The 13194-nt window shown below is 31.5% G+C and overlaps 5 protein-coding genes across 5 annotated transcripts; 1 reads left to right on the top strand and 4 right to left on the bottom strand.

Moving 5' to 3' along the window:
* Nucleotides 1-5: 5 nt before the first annotated feature.
* On the top strand, nt 6-1593 carry NEPG_01339 (uncharacterized protein; the record flags this gene model as incomplete). The annotated part of the gene is made up of 1 exon (XM_013203713.1): nt 6-1593. The coding sequence occupies one exon, from the start codon at nt 6-8 to the stop codon at nt 1539-1541; it is 1536 nt and encodes a 511-aa protein (XP_013059167.1). The 3' UTR covers nt 1542-1593.
* Nucleotides 1594-1650: 57 nt separating this feature from the next.
* NEPG_01340 (uncharacterized protein) lies at nt 1651-2077 on the bottom strand (the record flags this gene model as incomplete). Its single annotated transcript, XM_013203714.1, has 1 exon — nt 1651-2077. One exon carries the CDS (start codon nt 2075-2077, stop codon nt 1682-1684), a length of 396 nt encoding a protein of 131 aa, XP_013059168.1. The 3' UTR covers nt 1651-1681.
* Nucleotides 2074-2997, bottom strand: NEPG_01341 (uncharacterized protein; the record flags this gene model as incomplete). The annotated part of the gene is made up of 1 exon (XM_013203715.1): nt 2074-2997. One exon carries the CDS (start codon nt 2995-2997, stop codon nt 2074-2076), a length of 924 nt encoding a protein of 307 aa, XP_013059169.1.
* A 746-nt stretch (nt 2998-3743) lies between these two features.
* Nucleotides 3744-6926, bottom strand: NEPG_01342 (uncharacterized protein; the record flags this gene model as incomplete). Its single annotated transcript, XM_013203716.1, has 1 exon — nt 3744-6926. One exon carries the CDS (start codon nt 6924-6926, stop codon nt 3744-3746), a length of 3183 nt encoding a protein of 1060 aa, XP_013059170.1.
* Nucleotides 6927-7287: 361 nt separating this feature from the next.
* NEPG_01343 (uncharacterized protein) lies at nt 7288-10368 on the bottom strand (the record flags this gene model as incomplete). The annotated part of the gene is made up of 1 exon (XM_013203717.1): nt 7288-10368. The coding sequence occupies one exon, from the start codon at nt 10366-10368 to the stop codon at nt 7288-7290; it is 3081 nt and encodes a 1026-aa protein (XP_013059171.1).
* Between the last annotated feature and the right edge of the window lie 2826 nt (nt 10369-13194).

Here is a 13194-nt window from a genome sequence, read left to right on the forward strand (position 1 = left end):
GAAAAATGGGCATAGACTCCGGAATAGCCGGAGAAACCATTTCTTTATTGAAGGTATTAAGCAGTATTGCAGAAAACAATACTTTACAAAATTATTTAGATGCAAACTGCCTGTTTTTAACTAATTTCATTTTTTATCCGGAACAAATTCCAAAAAGTCCAATCATAACCCACGCACTGCTTAGTTATTGTGATGCAACTCATGCGGGCATGTCTTCTTTATCACTAGATGGGTTTGAATTTTTACAAAATGCTTCTGTTTTCAACAAATACAAGGTCTTTTATAATATAGACTTACTTATACTATCTAGAAGTCGCATTTATTCTAGTACATTGGCCCAGTTAAATAATAATGCATGCTTAAACTTTATTAAAATATGCAAAAACACAGTTATAGATTTTGATTCTAAGTTAGATCTAAGCTCATCAAAAATATTTAGTGTAGAAATAGATGGAATAGACAGAAAGTATATAGATCCATTGTTAACTGGATTGCTTTCTTTTGATATCTTAATAGATATAACTATAAGCAATATTAACTTTATGAGCACATCTTCACTTAACAATATAACAAAGCTGAGTAAAATAGACAAGTTTACTCTCCAAAATATAGTTTTTGAAGGTTCGCCAGACTTCTCTTTTCTTAGAAAAATGGATAAACTTTCCGATTTAACTATGAATAATATTTTCTATTCGTATACAAATGAATTTAAAATAGAAGACTTGGATAGAATTAAGCAGAATCCAGAAGAATACTTAAGAATAACAGCTGAGCCAGAAGACTCTTCTGCACAGAAACAAACAGTATTAAACAAGTCAGACGATATAGTAAGAAAGAACAAAGCAGTTGGTGAGTCTATTTCTCCTAAATTGGTTAATGTAGACAGCAAGTTATACAATGATTTAGGACTATGTAAATTAAAACCCAAAGAAAGTAATAATTCATGTTATATGAATATTCAATTAGCACCTAAATCATTGGATGGTAAGCCAATGTCAACTAAATTTAGATTTAGCTTAGAAAAAGAAAGCATTAATGTTTCTCTTTTCTCCGGCGATACTCAGATTCAAGATGTAATTGATTGTCTTAAATGCATTGACTTTCCATTCACACGGGAAACAACTATAGATGAAATTATATTTACTAGTTATTGTATGCTATTTAGTGATAGTGAAATAATGGAAACAATTTCTGATAGGTTATTTAAGTATGCAGAGCACAATAGGATTAAGAAAATCAAAGTTTCATCCAGACTTACTCCCACTCCAATGGATATGTACAGAGTTGTTATGTTTAATAGCAAAATGCCTACTCTTGAAGAAATGACTCTATCTAAGATTAAACTAACACCAACTAAAACATCTGCCCAAAACGATGATGAGAAAAATGCATTGGAATCTTACTGCACTTTTATTAAAAAAGATTCTTCTTATACAGAACTTCATTTTGTAAAAGATGGAGATATTATGAAAATAGAACAGAAACCAAGAACTGAAAGAGAGTTGTTAATACAAAAACTATTTGATCAAAACAAGACATAAAAATAGAAGTTTGTCTTTAGTTTGTATTATATAACTGTAATAAATATCCAACCATTTTAGATAATCTACAGCTTAAAACAATATCTTTATTAGATAAAGGAAATAATTCAGCTATACTTAGATAATGCTATTTACATTTATTAGGCCACTTTAAGAGCATTATTTCTCTTTAATGCCTTTTTAAGAGATTTAGCAAATTTCTTCTGGCACTGTTTAGAAATAGCAGGAATGGTTCTTTCTTTAAGTATTTTATTACGATTGTCTCTATGTATTTTCTGAAGGTTCGCCTGTGTGAAAGCATGCTTAACTTTCTCATTTGACTCACTGCTTTGTATTGAATTTAAGCTTTCTAGTGAACTAGAGTTGGCTGCACTCTGTGCTAGAGCCAAAGAACATAATCTTTTGGATTTCTTATGGGGTGCTGGTAGATCATTTTTAGCAGAATCTGCCTCTGCTTTTTTTGACATACGCGAAAGATGAAGCTGCTGCAAAAAGTACAAGATCTTTCTAGTGGGACTCATCTCGGTACTATTCATTTTAGCAATGAAAACATCCCTTTCATCAAGTCCCGTATTGTTTTTATACGCTCTTTGATAGATGGGCGTGGAACTGCTTTAGCCGATGAGGGCGCTGGCTTGTTCTCAATAGGCTGAATTTTATTATTTAATTCTTTCCCACAAAGCGCAGTAATATTGGATAAAACTAATTCTGCATACTTTAAGGGTGTAATACTCTGTTCTATTTTGCATGGCTCAGAAATAGAACTACTTACACTAAGTATTGCATATATGATGTCTTCATGTGGTATGTCTTTTCTTTTGATTAGTCCTGTTTCAAGTATTGCAGCTGCAACTGTCTGTGAATATTCCTGGCCCAGCCCAGATATGTCTATAAGAAGATCCTCTATATACTTAGTGCACCATTTGAAATATACACTAGGGTGACAGCGGTACGTAAATCCTCTATCTGTTGGATGCGGTGATTCATAATAGTACATTGGTGGTATAAGCGGCCTTGGGTTTGGTGGGTTATCCAACTCCTCGCCAAGATACGTCTGTTTCTGTTTTTTGTTTATCTGCATTTGAATTTTCTCTTGAATTTCTTGCATGGTAACATACTTTTTTTTGCTTGGAGAAGATGCATCGTCTGGCTTACGTGCCTGTTTTCTGCGCTTAAATGCATGCTTTACAGCGCGTGCAGTTTTTCTGGGAATGTTTTTGATCGACCGCCCAACCTTCCAAATCATTCTTCCCGCCAAGGGAATAACCCGATAAATTCTTCGTCTTCTCTTTGAAATATACCTACAAGTTGATTTAAGTATGCCGGCGGTTTTTGTTATGAGGTACTTAGCTGCTCGGAATGGAATAGCTAAATTCCTTGCAATTGGTTCGGCCCGTCTAATACACCTGAAACTTGCTCTTTGTATTCTTTCGTGTGCTCTTATGATTCTTCTCATGATGTCAATAAACAAACTTTACTATTTATGATTTAAAGTCATTATAAATAATACACAGTTGACCTAAAAATAACACTTTTCTAACCAACAGCTCATAATTTAAGAGAAGTAGAAATAAGCATGCACTTTTCTCTTTCAGCAGCTATAACCCACATATTGGCATCACGCACTGTTTTTGTGGTTTAATATTTTGAACATCCCAAAATTCCTCAAAATACATATTCCTTTTGTTTATATGCTTAAGATGTGTATATGACCATAGTTTTATAATTATAATTAGCACTCTATTGAATACACCAACAGCATCCAATGTTTATTTCAACACCAATTATCAATGTGAAATAAATATGGTGTCTGGCCATTCACATTCTTAAACTCATATTTTCCTTCTATGTATAATAAATATGGTTTTTCTACTCATTCTCTTTAGCTGTAAAATAAAAATAAATACGTATATAATTCTATTTAAATATAAAAGTGAAAGGCTTATTTATAAAAAAATGTAAGGCATAAATAATATTTTATTTTAATAAATCATGCTTATATTATAGGAAATATATAAAAACTTTACATGAATAAACAGCATATGAATCATAGGAAATGGGCAATAACGCCAATATAATCTAAATCAACTTCACATACTATATATTAATAAATTGCTTTATATCTAAAAAACTGCTATAAAGATTCTAATAATGTAATAATAAAACATTTACATATTATTCAATAGTTTATTCTTAAGATTATTAAAAGAAAGTGTTTAGGATATTATAGTGTATTCCGAGCTTAGACTTTGTGTAATTAACATTTTTTATACATATATGTATTTTAGAGATATCTGATATTTCAGATGTATTTATATCTTGATGGGTCTTTATGAATTCAATGTTTCTTTTTGATGCAGGACTAAGCATATCATACATTCCATTATATTTACCAAAGAGCTCATCCATAAAAATTTTCATTCTTGAGCATAAAAGAGGAACTATATTACTCTTTCCTGTGCTTTTTCTTGTATATATGCATATTCCATAACGGAGCATATCCTGTGAAGCATGCTTTCTTTGGAGCATGTTTAAGAATGAGAAAATTATGTGAAACTTAGTACTTCGCAGCTCACAATTTGTCCTCTTTCTAAAAGAAACACGGTCTAGATCTAATTCATAGTTAGTATACTCTCCTAGATCATATTGTTTTTTTACATACCATGATATTTTCATTTTGTTTAATTCATAGGTTTTTTGCTTAATATTCATGGCATAGCAGTCGCAGTCTTCATACAGGCTGTTTATGCCTAGTATGTAAAAATCACTATAATAATTTAGTTCCCTCTTATACATAGTAGCTAATTCTATAATTGTCTGTTTTCGATCTTCTTTCTTAACCATATAGTCTAACCAACTAGAAAACTCAATAGGGACTAGATTTTGGTAGTCTGTTGTAAGTTGCTGAATTAAACAATTTTCTTTGTTTAAAATGTATGGGCCAATATGCACTGCCAATGTGATAAATTTAGGAAGAAACAGTGGTATTCGTGGTACACTATCATTCGGCACATATCCATCAAATAACTTCTTTGCCTCAACTTCATCTTCTTCATATGCTGTATTAATTGTCTCTTTACTAATAGGATTAAACTGTGCGAGCACAAAGTCATTAATTTTTATGTTCTCTTGAATATAGTAAAATATAACATCAAATCCCAACTTGTCCATCTCTCCTATGGTTTTATTTATTTCACTGCCAATACTATCCGCTAACTTTCTTTTTTTCCTGTCATTATTGATAAAGCCAATCATTGACCATGTTTTGTCCTTTCTATTATACTTAAATGGATATACATTGTTAACTAATGGCCGACCATATCGGGTTTTGGTATGGAATGTTTTTCTTACATGATTTGCAATATCATCTATTGTATGTATATAGTGATACTCTTTAGTCCCGTTACTATCAAGCATAAAAAACGGAAAATGCATAATATGCACACGATGTGCACTGTTATCTATAAGTTGGATATGGTAGTGATGTGAATAAGATAACACTGCGCTGTCTTTGTCCCTATAGCTATATATTATATCCAAGTTTGATATATCGTCTAATATTTTTTTATTTGAAGATATAGCTTTTTTGGTATATTCAAATAAGAATTTGCATTTAACAAATGGTGTTTTTATAATAACGCCTTTTCCTTGATAGGTGGTTAGATTATCTCTAGAAAATTTTGTATAATTTTTCATAGCAAAATAGCTTAGGTTTCCCTGCACTGGATGGTGAGCGTTGCTTATACAAGAACTTGTATTCGGGTTATATAAATATAAAGAATACCTATAAAAGCATATAAATATCTTATAAACCAAATTATACACATAAATGTCGCTATATTGATATAAAGATTTTTTTTTATCTTCTTGTATTTTTTTATATGACTCCTCAATTATTTTTTTTTGCGTATGAACCTCTCCATATAAGTACTCTATAATATAAAACTGATCGCACATCTCTTTAACAATATCATTAAAAGATTTACTTGCAATTTTCTGCTTTACTAGATTAATTTCATCATACTGCATATAAAACAAGTCTTCATATATTTCAGGAATGCTCAGAATCAGTAGAAGCTTCCGCTTTAAATCCAAGTCTTTCTGCAATTCTTCTGTATCTACATGGGTAGACTTTTGTATATGCTGAATTATGCAGGAGACCCACAGGCTTTCTGTATGCCACAGAAGGTTTATGTCTTTTTTAATGTATATGTCACCTAGTGTAACTTCATTTGGATTGAATCGCACTAATTTTCTATCTAATTTAACTTTTTTCTTTTTGATATAGCAAGAGGAATAGTTCTTAGTTAAATACTTATACAGATTAGAACTCATTCCAGAATACCCCATATTGCATTGTTTAAACATTTTATCCATATAATCTCTATTATTGCCTATAAAATCAATAAGTTCCAGCTTTGTGCTTATATTTTCTTTTTTAATCATATATAGCCCACTCCATACAATTTTACGCTCTTTTATAGCATTCTTTATACTATCTATTAATTTTGAATATATTTTAATATTTACTTGTGATTTAACAAATGATGGTGGCTCTTGATGGGCCTGTTTGGCGACAGACAGTCTATAAATACATAGAGTGTCTATAATGTTCTTATACTCATTTGAATATTTTAAAACTGGGTCTTTAATACTGTTTTGATTTCTCTTATTTATTTCATCTGCACTTTTCTGTACTATATTTATAGATGGATTTTCTTTATTTATTTCTAGATATTGGGTGGCATTAAATAGCATTTTGTTCATAGAAGTAGTTGGCTGTTCATATTTCATTGTCATTGTACTATTTGAAGCTACATCATTACATGCACTTGCATTGTAGTTTAATGGGGTTTCCACATGTGGTGCAGTGCTAAAATATGGATCTATAGTATTCGTATTAAATTCCTGTGGTGTAAATGTCTCTATTAAATCATCTATTAATGGTGTATCATACAAATAACCATTCTGATTAATAAATGGATTAAGCAATTGTACACTGTTCTGTACGCAGGATGTATTATTAGAATATATATTTATGGTCTGAGGATTAAATGTTTCTGGAGCTGGCATTTCTATTTGATCCAATTCAACTGGAGGATTATTCGCATGACTTTCTGTGCAGATATAAGTATTATACAAGTCTTCCATATCTTCTATGTAATTGTTATTGTCATTGCTTAATTCGCTGTTACTAATAAAATTCTGGGCCGGGCAATACTCATTTATATTACTGCTTATATCAGTTATATGGCTTAAAAACTCTTTGTTTGATGTACATATGACAATATTTAATGTTTTTAGGGGATTTAAACCCAACCACATGCTTAAAATAAATAGTATTACTGGGCTTCTTTCTATTTTAGCTTTATTTGAAGCTTTCATATTCTGTAAGGCATAAATAATATTTATTTTAAATAAATCATAACTAGATAATATTTAATAAAAGTAAAAAAGAATAAAGATAATAAATAGTGAATTAACTTTATTATTTACATGCTTTCTTACCTGCATATACAGATACAGAATAAAGTATATGATGCATAAAGAAGAGAATATCATATACTCTGTAATATTTCCTTGTTATAAAAATAGAACCACATAGGCCAGTTACTTTTTTCTAGAGTTATTTTAGAAGAATACATAAATAAACCATTCCCATGTTCTCTAACAATCATTGCTTTGGATAGTAATAGTATTTAAATGGTATTTGTTTATTCAACTGCACTGTTGATTCTTAAGGTTATTAAAGAACCGCATTTAAAATATTATAGTGTAGGCCAAGCTTAGATTTTGTGTAATTGATATTCTTTACACATATATGTATTTTAGAAACATCCGGAGGAATATATGTGGTTTGGTTTATGTATGCCTTTAAATCCTTAATATTTTCTTTCAGTGTAGGGCTAAGCATAGAACGCATTTTATTGTTTTTAGTTAATAATCCATTCATGCGGGTTTTCATTTCTGGGCAGGTAAGAGGAATTGTAAAACTTTGATCGGCGCTTTTTCTTGTATATATGCATGTTCCATAACAAAGCATATCTTGTGAGACATGCTTTCTTTGGAGCATATCTAAAAATAGGGATAAGGTTTGGCGTTTTGTCATTTTCTTTAATCCATCTGTAGTACAATTGTTACTATTTGGCAATAGGCACAGCTCGTAGTTGGTGTATTCTCCTATATTAAATTGTTTTTTTACGATCCATAATATTTTTATAATATTGCTGTATTCGAATTTTATTTGCTGAATCTCCATGGCATAACAGTCATAGTCCTCATATGGGGTATTTTTGTCTAATATGCAGAAATCGCTGTAATAATGTATTTCATGCCTATTTTTTTTAAGTATGTCTATAATTGTTAGGCTTTGATCTTTTTTTTCAGTTATAGAATCTAGCGAATTGGAAAACTCAATAGGAACTAGGTCTTGATAGTCTAATAGATTTTTAGTTTCATACTCTTCCGACTTTAAAACATAAGAGCCAGAGTGCACTGCTGATATAGTTAGTTTAGATAGGAATAGTGGTATTCGTGGAGCACCAACATTTGGCTCATATCCATTGAATAGCTTCTTTGCTTCTTCCTGGTTTTCTTTGTACGCTGCATTAACTACTTCTACGCCTATTGGATTGAACTGGGCAAATACAAACGCCGTTTTTTCTATATTCTCTTGAATGTAGTAAAACACAATATCAAAGCCCAGCCTATCCATCTCTTCTATGGTTTTATCCATGTCTGCACTGTTTTTACCTAATATTTTGCTGTTTTGGCCCTTTTTAGTACCTTTATTTTCAACAGGCAAAGTAATAATTGACCAGGTTTTGCTTTTTCTGTTATATTTGAATGGATAGATATTATTGGTCCATGTATATTTAGTATATAAACAGAGGTGTGTTATTTTCTGTATGTACTCTAAAATCGTTTCAATTGTATGGATATAATGATATGTTATAACATTGTCTTTTTTACCTACAAAAAATGGAAGATGTATAACGTGAACACGATGTGCGCGGTTGTCTACAAGCTGAACATGATAGTGGTTCGAATATGAGAGTTCAACAATATTTTTTTGTATATTATTACATTCTATAGTTTTATATAATATATTATCTAAAAACCTTGGTTTTAAATCATCCTTATTAGAGTATTTAAATGAAATGGTAAAGGCATTGTAATGGGCCAACATAACGGTGGCGGCGCCTCGATATATGGATATATCATTGTCTGGGCGTGGCGTATATTGCTTTATAGATAGATAGTTGCTGTTACTATTCTTTGGATAGCGAACGGCTTCTTTATAAAGATTTGTGTTTATTTTATATAAACACATAGAATATCTATAGAAATAGGTAAATACTTTATATACAAGCTGATATATTTGAATACTATCCATTCCATATAATATAGATTCAAGCATATTGGCTTTTATGTTTATATATGACTTTTTTACTATATCATTATTACTATGTATGCTTCCATATAAATATTCTATAATGCAAAAGAGATTACATATGCGCATAGAAGCCTTATTATAGCATTGAAACAAAATATTGTCTTTTACTAGATTAATTTCATCATACTGCATATAAAACAAGTCTTCATATATTTCAGGAATGCTCAGAATCAGTAGAAGCTTCCGCTTTAAATCCAAGTCTTTCTGCAATTCTTCTGTATCGACAGGGGTAGAATTTTGTATATAGCGAGAAATACTGGAGGCCCACAGGCTCTCTGCATGCCATAAAAGATTTATGTCTTTTTTAATATATATGTCACCTAGTGTAATATTATATGGCTTGATTATTGTTGTATATGAATCAGATTTTAAATGATTCACTGGCTCATTATAACAAAACTTGCATTGCTTGGTTAAATAGCCACTCAAATCTATAAATACTCCTTCATAGTAGGTTAAACCACAATCCTTAAATGTTTTTTTCAATTCAGCTGGACAATTGCTTAGATGCCTAATAAATCCCAATCCCAATTGGATATTGTCTTTTTTTTCTAAATGCAACGCAATCCATATATTTTTGCTTTTGTTAATAGCATCTATTGTGCTCTTTTTTAAGTTTAGTTCTGCACCCTCTATATCTACTTTAATGCCAAATAGCAGTGGTGCTGTTGTTCTATATTTAGTGGATTCTTTTAACATAGATAGTTTATATTCATGTAATTCTTTTATGAAAATCTTATACTGGTCTGAATTTTTGATTACGTCTAATTTAAAGATTTTACTGCGACTTCGCTTTTTTTTGCCTTCTTTGTCCTGTGTAAGTTTTCTTTTTCTTATTGTAGATGTGCTTTCTTGGATGCTTTCTGAATTAGGACTAATTTTATTTAATTCTTGGCTAACGGCGCTGACTGTTGGTGTATCTGCCATTGGTTCATCTGGTTCTAAATTAGTCCAAATTGATCTATCATTACACAATTGTTCTAGTGCAGAAGGGTTGGTATCAAGAAAATTGTCTATAGTCTGCAAGTTAAATATATCAGAGTTTGTGGTTTCTGTAAAGTCTTTTCCTAACAATGCACTATCCAGCCAATCTGGAACTTCAATATCTAGATCTAAGAGAAGATCACTGCGTGTTGAGTGCTTATTGTGGGCTTCTTTGTATAAATTTCTATTACAGTCATCTAATTTAATATTAGTAGAATCCTCTATAGAAAAACAATTATTCACATTATCTATAGAATTAATGCACTGCTCGCGTGAAGTGCAAATAACAAGATTTATTGCCTTTACAATAGATGTCCATATGCACAGCTGCAGGGCAAATGGTATTGTTGCATTTTTTTCTATTATTGTTATCTTTGGAGTCTTCATATTTTATAAATTAAAATCTCATCTTTAAATTAAAGCAGTCTACTCTAACAAACTGTATGATTTAGTGTTAATAAGCAAAGCTTACAAAAGACATCAAAGCAATAGCAATAGAGAAATATTCTAAAATAATTGCATTTAATTTAAATTTAGGATATGTTTTCTACTGGTTTCTACCATACCATGAACCATATAGAATACGGGAGTCTCACGCATATATATGCTAAGTCATATAGAATTGTTGTATACGGATGTATAAAACTTTATAAGAGGAGAATAATAAAAACGTGAATGAGCACAATTTATGTAACAGAAAAGACGAACTAAAAGGAAAATTAGAAAGTCTATCCACTGTACCTAGGGAAAATGATAAAAGCATACAAGAATATATACCTTTAGTAGAAGAGGTGTTCCAAACCATATCATTAGACCAAGGCAGAAGAGTAGTTGAAGGACTATTGGAAGACATATATTGCACATGGAAGAATTTCCTTCATGAATAAAGCTTTTCTGGTGAAAACATAAGCCTTTGAAGTGTTTCGGCAACATAGAAAGTAAAATATATGATACACTCATATGCCGAGTAGATCAAGTAGGACGCCTGTCACATGAATGGACAGAAACCGACTGGAACGGATATTGGGAAGATTCCCTAGTATGCCTCGAGGAACACAAGAAATACCATCCAATTAGAAAGCCTAGTAGTATACATCACATTTCTGCAGCATCGAAAGAGGCCTATGAAGCCTGGGCGCGGTGTATGCGCCCCGAGTCTTGAGGAAATGTTTTTCAATAGAGCATGTTATACAGGATCTTAGACAGTCACGCTGGGAATATCCACAGGGGATATGAAACTTATGAAATATGACAGGAAATCTCACCCTACAGAATGCACTAGAGAAACTACATGATCTATGCATTGATTTGGATAATAGGGAAAAACAAGAGAAACTAGCAACGCGGCCAAAACGCCACAAAAAGAATAAATTATCTAGGTCTTTTAATTAAAACTATAGCCGCTCCGAACACTCTACAAACAATTGTTTGAAAAAATATCGGAAACAGAAACCAGTTTACACAATAGAGAACATTCAGCCTAACCACGACCGAATCAAATAGAGAAAATCTAACTTTCTTTATACTCTAAAAATAGAATATAATTCCACTACAAACAAGTATTAATCTGGAAAAACTATCACTGTTGCAGTATATTAAAAACGAGTCAGCACAATGAAAAATAAACAGATTATAATATAGCTATAACTAATTGTTTATATTATATGTGGATTATACGCAGATTTGTTATTATACAGTATTCGGCAGAACAGCCAAGTCTATAATACCCTTTGGCTATGACTAACCAATACAGCTTTTCTTTCCTTCTCATGCTTTGCATGTTTTATCTTCTTATTTCTTTTGTCTATTTATACATTTAATACAGCTCCTATTTAATGCGTATTTCATAATTGAATATAGCTACTGTAATAATAATAGTCATATAGCAGAAGTAATTTCGGGTTTATGTTCGAAACAGGAATTTAAAATAAAAAGCCATTCGAGGCTTACGGACAGAGGATATTATACAGCTGGGGTAGAGCAGCAGAGCCAAGCACTGCCTTATAAATAGCAGACAGATTGGAGTAGCCGTTTATTTAATAATAGGTGTACTGGCTGTGTACATGAGGATTGCACTGTACTGTCTGCTTACAGTAAATCATTACTAAACATATGTATATGTAATTGATACAGCGGCTTACCGCGAGTTGAGGTCCAGCTTACTACACAGATATCGCATATATATTACGCCTATGCCAGTGATATAGTATAATCCAATACAGCGAAGTTATAAGCAGTGTGCTGTGGTAGAGGTACAGGAAGGGGAATTCATGTACGCGCTAGTGCCTTATTAAGTCGGTGCAGACTACGCAGCGGTTCTAAATGTTAGATGTACAAGCATCAAGGGAAAAAGTAACATGCGTCGAATTACCTAATAAAAAGATTGGAGCATAATCTAACCCATATGGCTCCCCCGAAGGGATGTGATAGTAGAAGACCCCGCCCGAGTGTCGAATTGTCGGGTTCTCCTGCACCTCTCAGCACACCACTTATAACTTCACTGCACCAGAAAGAGAAGCAGCTCTCCGGGACACTGAAACTCAGAATGCGAGGCCTTTAAATACCTTCAAAAAATAATTAATTTGTCTAAGTATGGTAGAGAGACATGCACTATACGCATCTAGATCCATTTAAATTAAACTTAAGGGCAATTGCATGAATTAGAAGGATCTATCCCAAGAATAGACTAAATATACAACAATATATCGGTGTATAGGCATATTAAAAGGAGTGTTTACAGAGAGTGTGCAGTAAGGCTGGTTAACTTAGACGTATTCCTAGTATATCAAGTGTTATAGTGACAAATAAGTAATAGATATACTCTGTTCTGTGATATATTTATATAAACAATAAGACTAATATAATTAGAATTGGATTGGCATGTAAACATTCATTTATTCTATTGTATATTATCCTGTTCTGCTGTAATTAGTCTAAGAGAATAAAAGTGATAGTAAGCTCTTGTGGTGTTGTTTTGTTGCTATTAATTATATATATATTTATTAGTATAATTTTACTTTACTTTAATATTTTTATAAGAAAGAAATGTCTTCACATGATTTTAATTATAATAATATTCTGGGTATAGATTTAAAATATTTAAAATATGAAATTATATAGTAACGCAATATAAATAGAAGTGTTAAGAAAGAAAGCATTCTATTAAGATATAAATATAAAAGATTTTTTATTATCGCTAGAAATCAATACTAC

The sequence above is a fragment of the Nematocida parisii genome, assembly GCF_000250985.1.
Source record: "Nematocida parisii ERTm1 unplaced genomic scaffold supercont1.3, whole genome shotgun sequence".
Classification (NCBI taxonomy): Eukaryota; Fungi; Microsporidia; genus Nematocida; species Nematocida parisii.